The 23,469-nt window shown below is 31.2% G+C and overlaps 1 protein-coding gene across 1 annotated transcript in view; it reads right to left on the reverse strand.

The window, feature by feature from the left end:
* Positions 1-1,566: 1,566 nt before the first annotated feature.
* LOC118192884 (uncharacterized) overlaps positions 1,567-23,469 on the reverse strand; it is a 121,729-nt gene continuing 99,826 nt past the window's right edge. The window contains exons 3-4 of the mRNA XM_085807074.1: positions 5,365-5,430; positions 1,567-3,022 (exon numbers count right to left, since the gene is read on the reverse strand). Of these exons, the coding sequence (XP_085663200.1) occupies positions 2,831-3,022; positions 5,365-5,430 (258 nt within the window). The 3' untranslated portion in view covers positions 1,567-2,830. The remainder of the gene's footprint in view (positions 3,023-5,364; positions 5,431-23,469) is intronic.

Here is a 23,469-nt window from a genome sequence, read left to right on the forward strand (position 1 = left end):
AACGAACTAAAGCATCTTTCAACCTCCAGTTTATAATTTTAGAACCGGACCGGATAAAAAGAAAAAAGAATGAAAAGTCTAACGACATCGTGTGTGTGTGAGATTATGGCAAAGCCTCGAAGGCTATCTGCCTAAGAGGAGGGATGCCTTCGTGGAGGACTTTCTAAGAGAAACTGGCTCGTATACACGTTACACATGGGGAAAACCACGAAAACGCCCATGCAGCCAGCCCGTTCGCGGGATTCGAACCTCGGACCGAACTACCAGGGTACTTGGGTCGAATTATCAGTATCATGTAGTTTTAACCACTCGAACACTGGTGGGCCGTTTTGTGGTCGAAATGCAGCATATAAAAGTTTGGTAGAACAATTTATTCGATTTCTCGTTCAATTATCAGTTCATAATACTTAAATTTAAGCATTTATGTGTAGTTTATATTTAAAAAAATTATTAAAAATAATTTTAGATCAATTAAAAATTATTAAAAATAATATAGTTAAAACTTAAATGTAATCATATATGTTCCTCTATCTTATAATAATGACTAGATATCTCAAAAGTAATCAAAATGTTTTATAATAGGTTGTGTATGTTTTCTTTAAAATAAAGCACACAGTTTAAATAATTTTTTTATTAACACAACAAATATGGCGGTAAGTACAATTACAGAAAAGCAGCCGGTGGGGTGATGAATTCGCTCCAACTTCGCTTATTTTAAGTGCTTAATTATTCATTACCATTTTAAAAGTATGGGTACATATATATAATGCATAATTTTTCGATTACTTGCAGCTATTAACATATATTTAAATATTAAATAACATTAATCAAAAGCAAATCAGTAATATATGCACACTCGCATAATTCAAAATGATATAAATAAAATTAGAAGTGCAATATATAAGCATTTGAAAACTATATAATAAAGCAATAATTTAATATCATTGCACATCTGAAATTTAATTTAAATAATCATTTAAAAATAAAAATTTAACATCAGTTAAATAAAGAAGAAAATGCAAGTTTATTTTACATAATTGTGTCCTCCAGTATTTTTCCAGTCATATAGACCTAAAATAAATTAAAACTTTATAAAAAATTTAAATATACAATACGATTTTATATTTCTGTGCATTGAAAAATTAAAAATATGTTTAAAAATTGGCTTTAAGCATTACTCTCATAATAAAAGAAGTTTATTAATTACTTCCAAGCTCTTAGATATTAATATGTGGAAGAAAGCTCATCAGTAAAAGCAACAATTTAAGGAACAATCACAGACTCAATAATAAAAATTTCTTAATATATATATTATTCATGATAGCATTTACTTTCATGCACATTTTTTAATTTTCTTTTATTTCTTCTTTTTTACTTATTTCTTTTAATTTTTTTTAAAACATTACAATTTTGTGACTAAAAGGATTAAGAACAGATACAGTCACGAAAATTTAACTAAATGAGGTAAACCACTCTTATGCCATTGCAAACAATCACCCAGAAAGAAAATTAAATACATTATTCGAAAATAATGCATTTTGAACTTGAAATAGCTATACAAACCGCTTTTTTTTTTTTTTTTTTTTTTTTTTTTTACTTACTCCATACAGATAATATAAACAATAAGGAGGACCATTTGCGAAACTGGCTTTTCCGCATTCCTGCTTAGCTGAGGATGAAAGAAATAATGATCTATCACTCTTTTCTCCAAGTTGGGGGCCTGACTTGAGTATTGAACAGTTATGCTGACTAAGTTAATGCAGGTTTTGACGTTCAGAATATTATACCAAAAAGCACAAAATTGCAATAACCATTGCAAACTGCTCTTAAATACTTGTACTTGGGTCTGATTGTCAACTGCTTAAACTAATAAAGTCTTAACTTGTCAATAATTTTATTTAACGGCTCATTTACAGTTCTGGCAAGAAAGCTAAAACTTTCAGTAGCTATCGTGAAGATCGGAAAGCCGTGTATACGTGAATAAGTATAAAGAGGTACTTGAAGTGTGACGTGTAAATTTTATGGAGATGCTCATGGCAACCTGAAGTGTAGCATTGATTTAACGCATTTGCTATTGTCGTTTTAAAACTATAAATATTAAGATTATTTTCTTAGAAATCTATCCAGTACTTTTACTACACGAGGTCGTAATTATTAGACATCAACCCACTAGACTATAAGCTGCATGAAAGTTAATGCCCGCAATTGGATAAATACTGAACATTCAAAAGTTCGCGAAGGTTTAACGTCATCAAAGGATTAATTGTAAACAAAAACAAAAAAAAAAAAAAAAAGAATTTCGAATTTTCCTGAAAAGAACTGAAAATAGAAAATCGTTCGAAAATTCACTATACATGTATCCTAGCGTTTTTACGAATCCAGTTCTTTAGATTAAAATCATATACGTGTTTGTGTATGTGTGTGTTCGCCATTGGAGGGTCAGCTGACGCATTGACAAGCTTTGAACCCACCAGTGGTTCTCTAACCACGTAACCCACGTAAAACTCTTTTAAAGTGTGAAAACATAATCTACACAATATCGGCATGTAAAATGCCGGCCAGATACCAGAAGCTGTCAAGTTTGTTAGTAAGACTTTTCATACAAAGTATTCAAGTCGTTGAGCATAGGGAAATTATATAAGGCACTTTCTATCTACATATTATGTCTCACACTTGCACAGCGTGGTAAATTGAAGCCCTGTTAGTCTCAATACTTTGGCTCAGCTGAATGGTCAGCTGTAACTAGTATGTCGATTCGAGGAAAAACATATGTAGCTCTATGGTCTTTCATCATTGCAGTTTGAGCTACTGAGTGAAGAAAAAGTTAAAGTCAACCTTCGCCATTGATGCACTGAGGGCAACGGATAAGGCCACTTTCATCGCACGTCACGCAACGAAGAGCAACAAGATCTTCTGAAAAATGGTGTCTATGGGTCACTGATTTCTTGCTGCCACCACATACGGGGCACAATAGATATCGATATCCACCACACTGTTGGCACACTCCTCCAACTGATTGTCTCTAGAAATGTAAAAATAATCATAAAATATTAGGACCAAAAATCAAATACATTAAGGATAAACATGTCTTGCATTGTTACTTCGCGTATATAGTTCAAAAACAGCAACAATAACAATAATAATAAAAAAAGGATTAAGAATTGTATATATTATTGTGAGATATCGACCATTTAAAATTTAAAAATTTAAACCATTTAAAAAGCCAATTCAATATTTTTTCCAATGATAAAAAGTGATAAAATGATAAATACTACAGGTTAAAATTATCTCTTGTAGTGTTTGATGGATTAGTCTGAAAAAATATAACCATACCAGGAACCATTTTTTACGTTTACAGTAGAAGTATTTCATAAATAAACAGCATACATCTAATTTTGCACTACTGCTATCCAGTGGTACCTTCACGTCTAGAAAGATGTATTCTATAATATCATCAGAACCAAACACATTTCTGTACATATTTTCCTGATTACAGAAATATTTCAAAGGCATACTGAAATCTATTACTGAAATCTATTCTTTCGTAAGGAGTAAAGGGAGACCTTTACTTCATAAGGAGTAAAGGGAGACCTTTACTCCTTATGAATTGTTTGAAACTGGCATGGTTAACTAATTTAACTGCTACAGAAGAAGGCAGTAGTAAAGATTTGCACTTACTATAATTTTGTAACATAAGGATTGAACCAATTGTCTTGTATTTCATGAACGCAATATTTTAAATCTTAAATTTACATTCCTATCTCTAAATATCCATATCTGCAATAAAGGAACTTATGATAATCTTTGCACATTACTAATATTTTACCCTAAGAAAGTTATCTGTTTTGGCACATTTAAGCTCTTCGTTGTGGAACTGGATGTTTTGTTAGGCATGAAGTATAGAAGCTTGAAGTAACTCATCTGCGAGACAAAAACTTTCATAAATATCTGTATTTGCTTAAAGAAAGATAAATTTTCGCTTAGCAATTTATTATTCTGTAAACAATATTTAAATTTTATTAGTAATCACACCAAAAGCCAATATTCCTACTTACTTCTCCATTAAAATTATTTGTAGTAATATTAACTGTACAATCACCTTAAAGCTATATTTGATAGCTCAATTTTGATATTAGCCACTTTTATCTAATACAATTTTGAAAGTGCTTTAAATGATAAAATTTCATAAAGTTATTATGAAATCTTTTCTACTGGATTCCGATGTTTACATGGGAGTTCATTTATGTATATCACCAAGGGTAAAGATGCCATTTCTTTATGTAAAATCCTGAAAGAAACTGAAAGAAATATTTCTCCCATAATTACTTTTAAAATACTATAAATTAAATTTTTTTTTATAAAATCTATATGTTAAGTAAAAATTATTATCGTAAGAAAAATTTCTTGCAGAAAAATGTGAAGAACATTTAGATTACTTTGTTTAATAAAAAAAGTTTATTGTTAATAAAAAAAATGTTCAATAAAATAGCTTAAAACTAAATAGGTTAACTTTGAAACTCGTATTACATAGCAAGCCAGTTTGTTCTCAAAAACTTTTCAACACAGAAATGCATATTTTAAAGAAATTTAATTAACAGTGGATTTTAACAACTTTAGTTCAATAGCTTTGTAATTTTAAAGTAATAAATTATAATAAATGGCATAAAGGAAAAAAAAACAAATGGCATAAAGAAGAATTAGGTACCAACGAAAGACACATGAATTAAACGTAAAACTTATTTTTTACCACAGTAATGCAAAAATGTTTAATTTATTGCCTTTGTAAAATGACTATTCAAGAGAGAATTAACATTTTCATGGTCAAAATTTTAACGAAATCCTAAAATAAGTATTTCCCTCACTTATTGTTCAATTTTGAAACATGTGGCAGTACATCTGAGACCTGAATCATGGGTGCTCACATAATATTTTATGGCTGTATAGTCAGTAAGGGTACTCAAGAAAGTCTCATTTACTTTCAGATTTTGAATAGCAATTTTAACCTTATAAAATTTAAATATATTTATTTTATAATTCTCAAAGTTTTTCAGGTAGACCACATTATTAGTATATCAACTATTTAAATTTGATAATCTGACAAAGTTTAAGGAATCTGGCAACTTTATTGAAATAAATAGAAGTTTTATCGTGATTTGGTAAAATATAGCATCTAAATCGCTACTTCAGTTTAGCTAGATAATTATACCTTGCAGGACAGCATTCACCAGAAACACTTATTTACGACAACTGTAAATTTTACCATGTTTCCTAATAAAAGGATTTAATAAAATTGAATTTTTTAAAAAAATGTTATTCCTTCCGTTCAGTATTCAATAAAATACGCTTTAAGAAATGTAAACTTACTTTATATGGTCGCAGAAGCTCTCTTAGGTGACCTATCTCGTTTAGTTGTTCCACAACTTCTGCACTCTAGAAGAGGAAAAAATACTAAGAACCGATAATTTGTACAGAATGCTTAAATTAAAATAATACTAAAATAATCCGTAACGCATGTAAAAGAAATGGACACCAAAAGACAAACAGATATATTGATGATACAGTGCCTTAGATTGCTGCACGATGTTAATTTTTTCCCCGCCATGTAAAACAATTGCAGTTTCCAAAATTTACTTAACTCAGTGGCGTGTGAAATTTCTGCATTTAAAACAGTTGTATATAAACAAATAAACAAACAAACAAAAAAAAACCCACCATACAATTAATTATTACATATGAACTCATGTGGGATTAACTTAGGTTATACGGATTGTGGCAAGGCACATGAGGGCTTTCTGTCTAAGGGAAAGCAAGCCTTCGTGGAGGACTTTGACTTGAATGTTAAAGAAAGATAGATAAACAATACACATTTCGAAACTATTCTTTTTAGTATTTTAAGTAGGAATACCTTTACATGATTCCACTTTTCCACTAATATCCAGAATACCTCAATTATTTATGGCTCGTTTCTGGATATTTGGATTTAATAACGGATGATGTCATAGACCCCCCTAAAATTGCTGGAACTGTTTCTTTATAAGTTTTAAAATTCTTTCTTATTTACAATTTTAGATTTTGGATTTCAGTCTTTGAATTTCAGTTTATTACATTAGTTACTGATCAGCGAATTCTTAGATCAATGTACAGAACTTCATAATTAAATAATCATATTAGACAGATAGCATATTTTATTGTAGTCTTAAATGTTTTTGAAAAACATTTTTTTTTATTTAAAATTTTATTCCCACAGGGTATGTTACTAAAACAACTTTAATTCGTTTGACATGATCCTGAGTATTTCTGCACTACTTGAAAGGCCTTAATAACTACAAGATTCACATCCTTCCAAGCACGACAAGCAGCGTGGCGATGACTAAAAATAAAAACTTAACCAAAGAGAAAAATGAAAAAGAAAGAAGCAGCAAATAACAGGATACTTAAAATTAGCACTGAAGCGTGAAAATGCGCCGCTTTGATTTCATGCTTTTGAGAAAAATTTTGTACGATTTCGACTACCGGTACGGAACCATAGTGATTCTTTTTAGTGTGATTCACTGGTATGATAAAATATTAACCGATAAATAGTAAAATTTGAGTTAGAGAAAGGCGGAGTATTTTATGATGCAAAAGTTTTTAGATCCTGATCAGGATCTAGATCCTGATCAGGATCATGTAGGCTTAAGATTCAAACTCGCTTTTAAAAATCTTTTAGAAAGCTGGCTAAAGCTTATTATTATTTTAATCTCTTTGATAATATTTTAACACATTACTTTCAGACATTTACTATATGTAAAAACTTTTGCATCATAAAATACTCCGCCTTTCTCTAACTCAAATTTTACTATTTATCGGTTAATATTTTATCATACCAGTGAATCCCACTAAAAAGAATCACTCTAAGTTATTTAATGTGAAAAACCTTTAATACCACTACTTGATTTTATGAAGGCTCGAAACAAATTTTGGTAGTTCTGAAAATATCTTAAAATCCATAATTTTTAACATAAAAGGAAATTTTTTAAACAATTAGATTTATATTTTAAATTGCAAGCATTAAAACTGACAGCAATAGCAATAGATAGAAATTCGGCAAAAGATAACCTCTACTCGCTCTAAACAATTTTCTTCAAAATCTCGAAAAATTACACTCTTTTCGAAAACTAAAATCGTTCCCCAAATTTTCTTCTGTTTATTTATCTAAGCAGAAAACGTGATGTCAAAAGAATGCAATTCTCGATTAAGCCACGTTAATAGTCTCCCATGAAACTATCTGAAAGTTTTACTTTTTGATTTATTATATGTCGAGCTTTCAGATAAGAACCATCGTGCACCTTTGTAAAAACTTAACTTGATTAGAAAGTTAGACCTGTCGCTCAAGTTTCACGCGAGCTCATTTTCTTCACTAATTATAAATTCTGATAACACTGTGACAATTATTTATCTACTCTACTAAGAGAAGATGAAGTTTTCCGAGCTTACGATCAGTAAGATGATGCGACAGCTCATTGTATAGCACGCAAAGTAACGTATGTCTACGGTACTTTAACATGATGTTTTCGTAGACACTAAAATCCAGTTATTTAGCTTGCCTTTGCATACAAGATCATCATGCCTTTATATCAACTATTATTTTCCTTATGGGTGCGATAATATAGAGTATTTGAATAGCCTGCATACTGGATGAATTAAATATCACCATTAAGGATTATAAAAAGGACATGATATTATGTATTTGAGCAAATGATCTGGAAGAAGATCTGTTGCGTTAATATAAGTCTGGGGACAAGGAAGAGTCACTTTTACCACGAACTCATACAAAAAACTAGAACCAAATGAAGTTGAATTTCACGCTCACTAGCAATAAGAAGTGTCTATCAAAATTCAGGTATTTGCGAATTTCGATTTTCCAAAACTCCAGTTATCCGGATTGGTAGGTTTCTTTCGAAGTCATCAACTGGTAACTTGTTTAAGGATTTAAATTATAAGGAAAAAACACAGCTATAGTATATAATTTTTAAAAATCTCCTAAATTAATTTCAGCACACATTCGCCTTATTTAATTCAACAAAATAATATCGCCCTTTAATTTAGGCGCCTATAGATGCATGGGACTGTCTATCCCCCATTCTTGCGAAAGTAATATCGATCCCCCCCCAGTGGTATACTTTGGACAACGACCTTCTCGGAGATGAAACAGTCACACTATGGTTCGGCAATTCCCGACGAATCCTTAATTAGTAGTTGTTGAATATATTTTTTTCTTTAAAAATACATTAAATAGTTTGGTGATATTAAGCCAATTCTCAGTTTTATGCAAAGAATTTTTGTCTTGAAATATACAGTGTAACTGCAATCACTTATTTTTTAGAAGCCCTTTGATAGCCATTGAATTTTTAGGAGGCCGATGGAGGTATACGTGTGTTTTTAAAATCTTAAGAAAAGTGCCATCTTTTCATGTACGCAATGTAATACATTTTATTTAATCCACATAATACTGAAAATGAAACGCGTTTTTATGACCCTAAAAGACAAAGGTAATATCGATAACAAAGTGGAATAAAATTCCTTCACTTACATAGCAGCATATATAAGTTTTGTCTGGGAGGGAGGGAAAGAGCGAGAGAGAGAGATACCCCACCATCCGAATGTCCAATTACCCGGATGAGCAGTGATCCTAGTTAATCAGGGTAATCGTACTTCTACATGTAGTACGGTAATAAAATAAGAGTAGAAAACTTAAATACGTGTTAATACTTATTTAATAACTGCGTATATTAAATAAAATTCACATGGAAAACTCATAAAATACAGAAAACGTCAAGGTTTGCACAGGCAAATATGCACTGGTTTGAAATTTTTCATTTTTATAGTAAACTACTGCATAGAGTTGCAATAGACGACATTCTCGACTGAAAATACCAAATCACCTCTACATAGTTTACTGCATTTAAGTAGAATGTAATGAGGAAAGTAATTTCTTCGTGAATATTTTAGATGGAGATGCAAAAGAGAACAGAGTGAAGTAGTAATACTTGTAAAAGCAAAACAAAGATAGAGAAGCAAATTCCACTTCTTCAAGGGCAGACGTTTTCTCGTTATAATTAACCTACTATGACCTTACCTCACAGCGTGCGATTTTCTTTACCTTTTTTTGTTAAAGGTGTGTCTTGCTTTCTACTTTAAGGTAAGTACAGTTGCAAAGAAAACTGTATTACATCATGCAATAAAAAACACTGTATTTAAAATTTCATCACTCTTAAATCAGAAATAAGGCATAATTAACATTTTTATTAAGGTTAAATCTGGATTTTTTTTTTTTTTTTTTTTTGTGTGTGTGTGTGCGTTTCATTGTGTCATTTCTTCTCAAAAAAAAAAAAAAAAAAAAAAAAAAAAAAAAAAAAAAAACTTGGAAGGGCATGATTTTAAACGTTAGATTTCTTCAGTCGTAATACATGGTATGTAGAAATAGAGTACTGAAATAATGAATAAATATATAATGAATGTATTTTACGATGTTTTCTTCGACAGCTGAAACTTATACATTTTTTTACATATACATCATAAATTAATAAAAACTAAAACCAACGTTTAATTACATCGCGCACCAACATCGTTAAAATATTTATTTCACAGAGGCGTGACAACATATTTTTTCAACCTGAGGCAAAGAAATAAATGAGTGCCTCACAGTGAAATAAATGAGTGCTATAATGTAATGCGTCTGGCCAATTTGGAAAAAAAATGTGGTGTACTAGCTTATTTTGAAACGTTTAAATTTGAAACAACGTTCTGTGATTAAATTTTTGATTAAAGAAGAACTTAGTCCAAAAGAAATGAAACTATACTTAATCATGTATATAGTGATTCGTCTCCTCCCTATTATACAGTGAATGAATGGGTAGAACAATTTCCCATGGGCCAATGATGATTCTTGTGGAGGTCAACTATTGGAGGCATTGACATACGAAAATATTGGCTGATAGCAGACTAAAAGTCAAGAAGACAGCCTCAAGATTGGATCTATATAAAACAACTGTTTTGCACTTTCTACATGAAAAATTCTGCAAAGATGGGTACTTCAGTTCGACTTCTTTCAGCAATTCAAAACCAGCTGCGTGTCAAAGCAATTCAATTTCTTGAACAGCAAAAAGCTGACCCCTCCACTTACAGACCAGATTTGTCTTCAAGCCATTATTATTTGTTTTCCAAAGTGAAATATGACCTTCGCAGAAAGAAATTTAATGATGATGACGTAAAAAGCACAATTATTGAATATTTTGAGTACAAATTTCAGATTAGTTTTTCAGAGGTAAAAAGTTGCTCGTTAAGCGAGTGAATCGAGTTAAAAGTCATTTCTCTAATTCTTTAAAAAGTATATCCGTAAGAATCCTTTGGATCTATTCCATGTATTAACAAGTTCTCTGCAAAAGTACTTTCAAAACATTAGTAAGATTGAGAGTTGAGGGCTACTGAAAATTCTGTTGTCAGATCCACAATGGTTTGGAGACGAATTGCCTGCGTACAGTTTTCGGAATTTCTCATGTGTAACTTGAATACTAAATGCAATATTCTCCATGAAAGCATCCCTCTTAAAGAAGAAAACCTCGCATGCTTTATTATAATCGATAAAACAAAGAAATAGTCTTTAATATTCTCAAATCGTTTATCAGTCAAATGAATTTTTATTATAGGAAAGACTTATTTGAACTTAAGCAGAACTTAAACATCATATGCCAACTAACTCTACTTTTTCTCAGAAACTGAGTTTTTCAAAATTTCATTGGAAAGACAAATATATTTTTAAAAATATATTTGTTTTATCGGTTACCTTAGAATCAACAGAATGAAACTGAACCTTTTCAAACATGTTCTTTTATATTAACATTAGTTATGATAGAAGTAGCCTCAACGTTTCTGTTAAATCTTTCACAAAGCATTCAAAATTATAAACCTTATTTTTAATTTTTTTGATACTCATAACTAAACAGTTCATTTCATTGTTTCATTATAAACAATAGAATACCTCAGAAAAGAAATGTCGTAACTTTATATGTTTACATTCTGGTATTTTCAAAGAATCTTCAAGTAATAACCAAAAATAAAACCAACTTTAAATTTTCTGTCTTGTTATACCCATATTTAACTGTACAGTTACAAGAAGACAAAATCCCGAAACATGCGTGTCATTCATTGGCAAATTTTACATAAAAAATTTAGCAAAATACTTATAACATGGTATATTTAATTTTTGAACAACCTTATTTAGTCTCCCGATGCTATTCGAATGAGCTTTTATGTGACAAGTCTGCTGCAACAAAATGTAGACTGTTGTGCCGCTGCCCATACTCAGCGGACTTAATACTTGTTATGGTGAAGTCAAAGTAACAAGAACTATAGTTCAAATTAAGGGCCTAAGTTCTAATGTCAGCAGAATGATACTTTGTAGACAAGTTTAGACCATGCAGCTCAGTACGTTAATGTAAACAAGCATGTGTTAGCCTTAATACATTAGTTCCAACAATAAATTTTAATGTTAGAAAATAAATATACTTAGTACTGTGAAACTGCAGCATTTTTCAGAATAAATTATTGCTATTCATTCTTCTCTTAATTCAGATGGATTGTTCACAACACGAAATTTTTTTATAGTTCTTGATGTGTCCCATTGATTCTTGATGTTGAAAGTTAACAATAATAATTTCTTTCTCTGAAATATTCTACATTTTCGTAGTTAATTTGGCGCCCCTTCTAGTTATTCACCCGAGGCAAGTGCTTCACCTTTGAACTAACTCTTATTTCACAAACTTTACGCAAAATATCAAAATAAAATAAATGTCGATACCTTTCTTTATTTTTTATCTTTTTAGTACGTCATTTCTCTTTTGTTACAAATTAAAAATAAATATATTAATAATATATAAAAAAGAATTAAAATAAATTACAACTGTTAGAAAACTTCTTATTTTTCTTCTTCCATGTTTGAAAAAATTTTGACGTAGTATTTGAATAAATCCCTAGAAACAAAAACTTCTCACTTTTAAAAACCTTTGTTTTTTTCAAACTTTACGCGTTCTATAATTTTCACAAGAATAATACGGGAACTTAAATTTGTATTATTTTTAATTATTCTGCCTACGAATAACGTACCTAATGCAATTTGCTTAAACGCTGTAGAGAATATAACTACACATTCGATAACAAAAAAATTTTTAAATTATACGGCCTCTTCTTTTAATGCATTCATGTTGAACTGTTTACATTCGAATTACGAATTGATGAAATTAACGCTGATTGTACTGAAAGTAAAGGACGAATTATTGGGATTGTAGCAAAGTATACGGATCTATCTACCTCAGGGAAAGGATACTTTCGTGGCAAGCTTCTTGAGGAAAGAATAAGATTATATAGATTATAGCAATGTAGTGAGAGTTTATCTGCCTAGGAGAAGAGATGCGAAATTTAAAGGGAAAATGGTTTATATTAACATTAACACAAAGGGAAAAAAAACGAAAACGCCCTCTTATGTAGACAACCTGTTCGCCGAGCTTTAAACCCGGGTCGAATTAGCAGCATTCATCGATTTCAGGCTCCGCCGCTGATGCGTCCATTTAGGAGGAAACTGATTCGTATTCACGTTATATATGGTAGGTAACCTCAATCTTCCATGCAGTCGCCATTTCGCCGGCCATCCGAATCTGAGTTGAATTACCAGCGTTCAGCGGTCTTGCTACTCACCCTCTGTGGATCAATTGTAAAGAAACAAAAATAATATGGTATGATACTAATACTGAATAAATCGGTGAAATTGTAAATACATCACGTTTTTTCAGTTACTCTACCCAAACAGTCAACTATCAAGATATTAAAGAGAAAGCAAGTTCTCTTCAGTAAATTCCAGAAGATTTTACACTAAAGCTAATAAATTTTCTTCCAGATGACGTCTGAACTGCTTGCATTATGAAGATAAGTTATAATTGATTTAAAATATGCTTTAAGTATAACCTTTTGTGCACTGGAGTAGATTCGATCAGTTTAGTCTGCCACGTTACCTCTTTAATGAATCTCCAGTCGTAAACAGGTCTTAAAACTCATTCGCACTAACTTTCCTTTCTTATCTTCGATACACTTCCGCATAAAAAAAGTGCTCGATAAGGTGAAGAAGAAAGCGCTTTCGAAATAAAAGATTTATCGGATTTCAAGGGTTACATAAATCCCGTGCACTGATGAAACGGCATTAATATGCAGAACATGTATTAAAGAAAGAGAATGGATCAGTAATAAATCAATATCTTGCGGAAGAAGAAAGCATGGTAACTCGGATTTTCTAAAGTTTACTCAAAAACATTCATTAATTTCTTTTCACAGCATTTTACATGATATGATATATTAAATATTTCCTCTACAGTAGCATATTAAGCTGCCTAGACTTTAATCATATTTTCCATTTTTTTATAAAGGTCTGAAGTTATAGGACACCCTGAGGAAATGAAACGGATATGCACATTTAAAGACATTGTTTAATAAGAAAATTTATTGCAGTGAATACATACATACGTAACTATTTTAATATCTTACACATAATACTCTAATTTTTGCAAGCGCCTTAATATAATATATATAAATTTGAATTTGTGTCACCTCCATTGCGGTGTATAGATTCAAATTCATTAAATTCCCATACTATTATATTTAAGTTATAAGTCTACGAATAAACCGCAAAGAAACTGATACCAATACAAAATATTACTGAAATTATTACGCGATTAAGAACTCGTCTTAGTATGAGATTGAAATATGAATGAATTGCAGAAGATACCCTCGTATTGAACTTCCTCCAGAATATATTTACACCTATCCTGCAATTTAAGGTAAAACTTTGCTTCTGCGAAAATTCCCCAGATTGCTAAAGCTGTCAAAGAAACAGGCTCATACTGCTCATTTCTTTTTAGAACATACAAATTTCGAGCTCTCCAAAAATATCGTCACACAAATATCCTCTTCGCCCCTACCTGAAACTTCAAAATCCAGATTTAACAAAAAGAAGTTCCATAATCGGTATTTTAAAAACAAAAATAATAAGAGATAAATCTTCTCCATAGTTAAACTGCGGGAGCGCAGGAAACAAAAGAGAAAGAATGATGGACAGACATTTTATTTTACCTACGGCAAGGACAGATAAGTAAACACAATATACTATGTCTTAGTCTCAAACTTTAACAGCTAATTTAAGATTCTTCGCTTTGTTTTGATTTTATACTTACAGTATTTATGTCTTTTAAGGAATGTGACTGTTCTTTCAAGGTGAAAACCGTATGTTGCGCATTCGAATGAAAAAAATTAGAAAAGGTTTAAAATAACGCAGTAGTAGTCTCGCTTTTTGTGCGGGTTGACAGAAAGCGAACAACCAGCGTTATAATATCAGCAGCTAAGATCATTAATTCAAAAACATTAAAAAAATTTATTCAAATATTAAGATTTTACATTTTTGCTTTTATTTAAGAAATATGTATGCGAACCAATCATGCTATATAGCGTGAGTTACAGGAAAAAATAATTGATAACTAACATTCAGGAAACCAATAAACTCATTCATTGTTATGTTTCATGTGAAATCAAAAACACAGAAAACTCATGGCATATTTATGGACATCACTATCCTACACATTTTATTAATAGGTTTATAGTGTTTGCAGCTCCCACTATAAACCTACACAAGAAAGGGTTTCTTTTTTTTTAATTTGATGCTGCTGAACTTCCAATTGAAAAGATCGTGAATCACCAAGATAGAAACCGTCTCGTGCAGACGTCGCAAGGCAGAAATTTCCTGAATTGAAAAGCTGAGCACGTAAGCTTCATTTACGTCTCTCTGAAACTACTGTATCTTTTTAGTCGAAGAACCTTAAAGTACCAATAATAAATTTTTATCTACCTACGCATTTTGCAAACTAAAGCAGTCGATCTCTTAGTGGGTATTTCAGTGTGGTATTGCACGTGAGCTAGCACAAACACTTGAGATATCGTAAATTATGGAACTTGAAGATGCATTCTTAATGTAATCTCTGCACAAAAAAAGGGGGAGGACAGTTCTGAACCTCCCGTTCTACTGGGTCGATTGACGAAATTTAACTTGAGTTTTGCACGTCTCGGAAGCGCGACCTACGATATATATTAGATTTATATATAGCATTATATACCATAGGTATTTTAACAGAAAAACGGACATTTTCTGAAATGACATATTAATTTTTTTCCATACTTGGATTCTACGACTCAAATTATATCAAATACTAAGTTTTGTAAAAATTGCACGAGTAGTGTTTAAAAAATTAGCTCTCAAAGTTTTAACTAATATATGTTAATTAGATTTGGCATATCTTTTTTATTAAACTTAGTTGATTCCTTCTTCCATAGTCCAAAATTTAGGTTCAATCTAAATAAAATTAACAGATATTTGACTTATTTTTAAAATTTGTATTGTTTAGTAATGTTTATACATTTTTCGAAAAAAAATTTTGAATAATAACTTATAAAATTTTTGCCATCATCTGAAAGAAGATGTATTTCTGAGCACGCCTTTTTTATTCAAAATTTCCAAATATATACGTGAATTTATATATTGGAGAGTTTTGAAATTTGGCATATTTGTTTTGAGAAGTAAGAGCGCCAAATTTGGTTTACTAAAAATAACAACTGTGATTAAAAAATATAATATTAAGAAAATTATTTTAAAGAAGGAACGATTCACTTTTTTTTTCTTCTCGCGCTTAATGAAAAGGAAAGGAAAATAGGTTACCATAAATTAAAAATTTCGCTAAGTGAATTATTCCTCGCGCAAATTGAAAAAAGTGCACCAAGATGAAATTTTGAATTCCTCAGTAAGTTTCTCACCAATTTACAAAATTTAATATTTAGGCATAGCCTGAGTCATAGAATCGAAATATAGAAAAAAATCAGAATGCCATTTCAGAAAAAGTCCGATTTTTTGTGAAAATACCCAAGTTATATCAATGATATATATAACTTTAATATACATCCTAAGTCGCGCTTTCGAGACATGAAAAAGGCAAGTTAGATTTCTTCAATCGGCCCAGTAGAACGGGAGATTCTTAATTGTACACCCTTTTTTTTATGTGCAGAGTGTAGATGTTGCTATGCATAACTCGCTGTAAGTCAAATATTTCTTAAAAGATTTAAATGTAAAACATATTTCCAGGGTAAATATCATGTAAAACTCGCAGAATTATCCAGGTTTTGTTTATACAACAAAAAAATTATACAACAAATAACTGTTCCTCACATTTATGTTCCTCTCACAGATATTCTTGCCGTTCAGTCCCGTTACTATCATTTGATTCGACAATATTCAGAAAGGCTAGCATCATTTTACACCTTCAGTTAGTCCTTTAAAACTTCATTTATATATAATTTGCTTTCATTACTTTTATTCCTTTAAATCATTTCCAAACGTTAATTAAAAAATTGTTGAGAAGGGAATGAAGCAGAAACGTGACGTTAAAGATTCACCAAAAGCTGAAAATTATTAACTACTTTGCACCAGCTGTTAAAGAATATTTTTGAAAATTTTGACCTTCTCAGCAACTTTAAAACCAGTGCAAAAGCTATGAGCTTTCGGATTACTGTAGAACGCTATGGCTTCTGAATTATTTGTAGTGAGTAATTTTATTATATCACATTTTCCACTTAAGTTAAAGGTTTTAATTCAACCTATGGATCAAGGATTTGTTCAAACATTAAATGTAAATATAACAACTCGTTTAATCCTTAAATTTTGATTATAGCTTTCAGTTCAATTAAAAACAATATAATTTTCCCGACTGCTGTTTGCTTGGAAACATATAAACAATACATAGTTACAAAAAGCTTGACGAAAATTATGGCCAAATGCTCTGAAGCAAAATTCTATCGAAGATGATGGAAATATTAATGATCCAATGTCCATTCACTCGGAGTTATTGGAAATAGTTGAATGTCTTCATCCGAACAATCCATTAATTAGCTTTCACAAAACAAGAGTATCAAATGAAATAAAATCAGTAAAAAAGAAACCAGTTGTGGGAGAGTTAAGTGACGCCGCCATAATTCAAAGTATGATGAATCTGCACGGTAAAAAGAAATGGAAAGGGGCTAGAAGATTTAACGAAGACCATTTGACATAAGGTTGGTAAATTATAAAATACATGGCATATTGTATAGTAGAATTGGCTTCTATATACTAATTATTTTTAAAATAATGGATATTCTTAGTCTACAGAAGGATTTTTTGGGAAACAGAGCGGAGTCTATAAAGCAAGAGATGAACATATTTGTTTGAAAAGATTATATACACAGACAAAAATGATGATTTCAAATTAGGAAATGATAAAATATAATTAAACTATTAATAAATTTATTTATTAAATATGTTGGTAGAATTATTATGTGAAGTTTTTTCTCATTTCTCAAAACATTCAATAATGTTGAAAAAAATCGTTTATAGGCAATTTTGTGCGATAATCCTGTATCGCTAAACTTACGAAAGTGCAGATTATCGGACTTTTCCTGAATTTATTATTTCTGTGTTTTTTATAATAAATGAAAAATCTTTGATGCTATAAATATTTAAAAGCACACAAATAAATGATCGAACTTGAAAGCATAAAAGCCTTCCCATGCCAATTTATCAACTATTTATTTTTCATTAGCCTCTCTTATTTTAAGAAGCTTTTGGAGAGCTGAGGTATTTCATAATCTTCATTAAGGCTACTGTATCATTAAATATTTTCTTCCTTTTAAAAACAACTATTAACAGTTGGCTAAGTCAGACAACCATCAAACCATTTCTTTCTCTGAAATTTATCAAAATGATGGCATATTTAGGTCAGCATCTGCTGCCAACTCTTTGTGATGTACCTTTTTTTATCAAAACTATTGGTTTTTTCTTCTTTTTTTAAGACGTTTAAATTAATAATAGCTTCACAATTTATGATTTCTGCAGATTTCTGAGTGTACGTAATAGAACAACGTATACGACACAACACGAAAATCACCATTTCCCGCTGGGTAAAAGGCTAGAGGCATTTTTCACATTCCTGTCATAAAAGGAGTACAGACGTAACGATCTAACAGGTCATTTCTACCAACTCTTGAGGAAATCCGTTTACTTCAATATTTGGAATGCGTGGGAAGTGCAAGTATTGTCTTTTCTTTTGTTTTGCCGCTGTAAAATAGGTTTGCCAAGGGCGTTGGTTAACAATTCCTCCTGCACTAATTTAATTCAAAAATAATTCATCATGCCATTCCTTGCGCCAGTTTGATATATTTTCTAAGAAACGAAGAGCAGTATATTGTGATAGCGCTTGAAGGTTTTCTTCGAATCACTCAAATCTGGAGCAAAATAAAACGCGAGTTGAGAATTCAGGCATTTTAATTAATTTCCATTTTCAGAAACTTTAGGACTCTTAAAAAAAGTGAAACGTTAATACTTTTCTTTATAGACTTTAGGCTTATAAAACTTTAACACTATAAGGCTTTATAAACTTTAACACTTTAGGCTCATTTGAAGCATAATTTTGTTAAATAAATCCTGCATCAGTTTCAAAATGGATTAAAATTTAATTGCAGCAATATGACCAAAAATCATTAGTTAAAATCTATAGGATAAAAAAAACAAATACTAGATCTATACGGTAAAAAACTGCGGTATATTTTTTTCCTTTGTTTCCTTCTGAGAAACACGCAGAAGAGTCATTTTCAGAACAGAGTGAAAGAGCAAAGTTAATTATACGTGTTTTTCAAAACATTAGAAAAATAATGAATATCAGAACATAAAAAGAATTCAAATATCTCTCTCGAATGATATAGAATGAATATAACCCTTCATTTGGAAAAGGCATCAAGTGGAGAATAGCGTACGACTCATTAAGAAAAAAAAAGCAATCATTGCGAAAGAAAAATTGTGAGACCGCTACATAGTGATTGCTTATGACTGTAATGGGAAAATGATGAAATTGCAGATGAGACGTAAATATGGTTATCAGGCACGTGGATATGCCAACATTCATAAATACACAAATATTTTTTTTACATAAATAATAATTATATGTATTTGGAGAACAGTTAAAGAATCATCTCAATAGGCATATTCGGATAGTATCTTAGTTTTTATTTTAGTAAAGTATCTACATGTAGTAAAGACGAGTTAAAGAGCGGAATAATGCGAAAAAAATTATAAAATGCGTCCCGGCAAGATCATCTTATTTACTATGTAACTATTTGTTAATTTGGCTGATACAGTGTGTTCGAGAAAAGTGACTACAGGATTTATTTCCATAAATATTGGTCGTAAATATTTACTTTCGATTAAAAGTTTCTCACAATAAGGCGATTATATTTACATCACTACGCAGGCACTCTGTCACGAGCAAGCAAGAGATACACCCTGTCACAAGCAAGCAAACCATGGCTTGCAAATACAAAAAGTCAAGAAGTTGTTTTAACTACTGAATTACTCATGGGAAAGATTACTGAGAACTGTTTTTGCAAGACATATAGAACTTTCATAAGTGACAAATTAAACGTAATTTGAATTAAAATTCCTTCAATTAACTGTCATACGATTTCACTGCAAAAATAGACTAGAAATTAAATTTTCAGCTTGCTTCACAATGCACTTTTTTAATCAAAACTTCGGAATATTGAACCACGAAAGTTGTTTTTCATCTCGACTTTTAATCATACTTTTTTATATTAAGAAGAACTAAGATATTAAGAAATTGGCATAACTTAGAAAATAGCAGTCTCAGTGGAACGGATTGTTTCGACTAAGAAAATAAACTAATACTTGTTTTATTAACATTTAGATTAGCCTATTTCCTTTCTTACAATGTTGGAAATGTATTAATTTTCTATACTTCTTTCGTCTTCCCTGGAATTCGAGGCTATGTTTTCTAAATAAATTGTGAAAACTGCTTTAGTAGGCATGGGTATGTAAGTCTATAATTACAATATTATTAGAAAGTAAAGGAAAGCTCGTTAAAAGATTGGAATATCTTCCTTAGGTAAGCAATTTGATTATGGATATATTTCGCACCAAATATCAATTATTAATAATTTTTTTTTGCTACGCAGATTGCGTCTAAAAATAAAGTTTCAATTAATAATTCTTAAAATTTTAATTAATTATTTATTTCAACGTTTCTTAAAGATTAATCTGTTTCTCTGTTAGAATTCATAAGGAAATTTTTACGTTCTTCTCTCTTTCTCTTTCTATATATCATTATGTAATGACAGCACAATTTTAGAAGCACTGATGTAAGAATACTGAGAGAGAAGTGTAGCAATGTTGTTAAGCGTAGATACTTGATCCATATTAAAAGAGGAACAAGTCGAGCTGGATTAATTGCATTTTTTATTTAAATCCACATTTGTGGCCACAATTCACTTGGCACTCCAAGCGTGCCTGTTTCCAGAACATTGACATATTTGATACCATGGCGACAGTAGCGAGCATAGATGATTGCAGTAGCGTCTTTCCAGGATGAAAGGCGTAAGCGAAAAGTGACGCAAGGATTCAGAGGAAGTCAAAAGTTTCAGTTCGTGTTTGAAAAGTTTTGTTTTATAATTATTTGATTGGGCAAGAGATATCTATATTATGCGTTACGTAGGATCGCATGATTAATTTGAATGACATAGTTTAGCCCTTAAGATAGAAAGATGAAGTCCCCAAATTAAATAAAAAATAAAAGAGGTTATAGCCAATTAAAATTAGAAGCTTTCTTTGATATTTCATATATAAATCTTTGATATGGAGAACTTCCAGTTTACGTTTGGTTAAGAGAATCATGAAAAACTGAATTAATGCCATTCTTTCAGTTTCGAAGAATTCTTCTTCTCCCAGCTTCTAATGCAGTGGAAACCTGACTGGATCTTAAAAACCTTACGCTTAATTGCGCGCGAGGCCAGGTTTTTCAAAAGTTTCAAGAATGCGTATTAGTTTTTATCACTTGTAGTATGGACAGTAGGAAATATTTTTTAACCACATTTTACGAGGGCTCATTCTCGTTTAAAACTCATTTCTGTTATATTATCAATGCAAAATTTACCTACGTTAAAGTGAGATTTCTTGCTATCACTGGTATTATGGGAAGGAATAGTGATATCACATACGAAATTACAAAAGACTGGCATAGTAAAAGAAATCGATTTGTATTTGTGTATTTATAACAGACGCCTTCCTTCCAATTTGAGGCGTCCAATATAAACAAAGCAACAGTTATTTTTAACACATTAAAACGCTTTTTTAAGCATTTCAACCGAAGTCATTTATTTATCATCCGCTCACCGAAGAAAAATGCGGTCCTGTTACTCGACTTCAGAAGGTTACTCGACTACTGCCAAAGCCTACTATCGATGAGAGAAGGGCGAATGGCCTTGAACGCCTTCAGGCAGACTACCTACATCTGAAATTATTCCACATTTTCCTCTTACAGTTCTGGTCAGAAATAAAGCGCTCACTTCCCTGTCGCACATAATATGGGGAAATTTGGTTGCTAGTTGTCAAAGAAAAGGAAGCAGGTTGTCTCGATTTTGATTGTGAAAAAACAAGGATTTCCACTGCCAGCTGCTGATCACCTGAGGCTTCATCAAATCAGCTTCGCATGCTGGCCTGCTAGCCACAAGCTGAACCTGAACTGTTTCTTGGTGGCCAATGACACTTGGAATACGATCCCCTTCTTATTAATATTAAATGTAACAGTTATGCCTCAATTGATGTTTATTATATGATCATAAATAAATTATAAATAAGCTAACTGAAAAAGATTTCTGTTAATTTATGGTAGCTCGCATAAAAATTTTATTTACTTATAAAAGAAGGGTTTTTGAATGCTACCGATCATTTTTTTTTTTTTTTTTTTTTTTTTTTTTTTTTTTTTTTTTATTTACCAATGGCGGGCCCTCAGCCGACTTCGGCTTGGCCACTACTAAAGCGAGAAGTGGTGGTCACTTTATTATGAGCCACCTAATAGGTGGGCCACCTTTGCCTCCTCTGAAAGGACGGACATTTACAACCGTGTCTTCTCCGGGATTCATACCCGGGATCTTTGGTATTGCAGTAGGCTCCTCTAACCACTATACCATCTGGGGGGGCAGTTCTGATCATGCAAAAGTTTAAAATAGTCCATAAAATAATCTACAATGCAGTTACCATCAATGATTCAGGTATTGCTTATTTGATTTACATGCATTCTTCATTTAATTCTATGAAAAGAGATGCATCTGAGGGATCTACAGTTAACCTTTAGAGCCAAAATGTTTAGTAGTTGAATGGAAACACGTAATAAGTAAAATTCTTTGAATTTAACACTTTTTATAAAAGCAGTCATATTTCTATTTTTATCTCTGCTTTTAAAGATTAGTTTTTAAATACTCACCCCCCGTTCTTCCATTGCTTCTAATTATTATCCACTGTCGCTTTTTTTTTTTTTTTTTCTTTTTATCGAGAAAAGTTTCAGTGAACAGACACAATGGCCTGTACCTCAAACAGAATGAACGTTACAACGCTGTATCAAGTCAACAATCTAAAATTAGTTAGGGGAAAATAATATGTTTAAAAAAACATTAACTTAGTTAATTCTGGCCTATTTAGTGGTTTATTCAATTAGTTAAAATTTAATTGATAAATGTAAAGCAGATTTTCCTTAACAATATTTCAAAATTATTTGATAACAATAACGTATTTAACGCAGTGATGCCACTGCATACGTAACTTTATCAATAAATAATCATTAACCATTTAATTAAAGTCAAAGAGACTTAGCAGCCTCAAACGTTTAGAAAAACAATAGAAGAAGATTTATAATAATCATTTAGAAACGTCTGTAGTCATGGAACTCATGATTTCCTTTTCTAATCCTGAAAAAGTTACCAGCATACGAATACCATCTATGTATAAAATCTTTAAAGAAAAATACATCCAGCTTTCAATTATTCTTTTTACAATATGCCTTTCACTTGAGAAAAGAATGAATGGCGAAATTATTTAAATGCTGTGATTTGGTCTACTTGATTACAGCAAAGTACACTAAAGCTATCTGCCTTAAGGGTAGGATGCCTTCGTGAAGGATTTTGTAGGAAAACTAGCTCGTATCCACGTCACACATAGAAAAAAAACCAGGAAAACGCCCATGCGCCCAGTCAGTCTGTCTGGAATCGAACCCATGTTTAGCTACTAGGTTGAGTGTTCAGCGATTTTTCCGCTCGACAACTGGCAGGACCTAATTAAATAGAAACCAACCCATTTAACGATTTTCTTAGTAAGCGAAATTGATAATTTTATGACTAGTCGTTACGGTTATTCATTTTGTCTTAACTATCTATCACTGTAGCTATCAAAAGTTATTTTAGAACAAATTATTCTTGCTTTGTAATACCGTTTGTTATTAAAGTCGTCCTATTTTTCGCTTTCAGAATAAC

Source organism: Stegodyphus dumicola, chromosome X1 (genome assembly GCF_044657685.1).
Source record: "Stegodyphus dumicola isolate Sdum_Otavi_A_Nest chromosome X1, ASM4465768v1".
Taxonomy (NCBI): Eukaryota; Metazoa; Arthropoda; class Arachnida; order Araneae; family Eresidae; genus Stegodyphus; species Stegodyphus dumicola.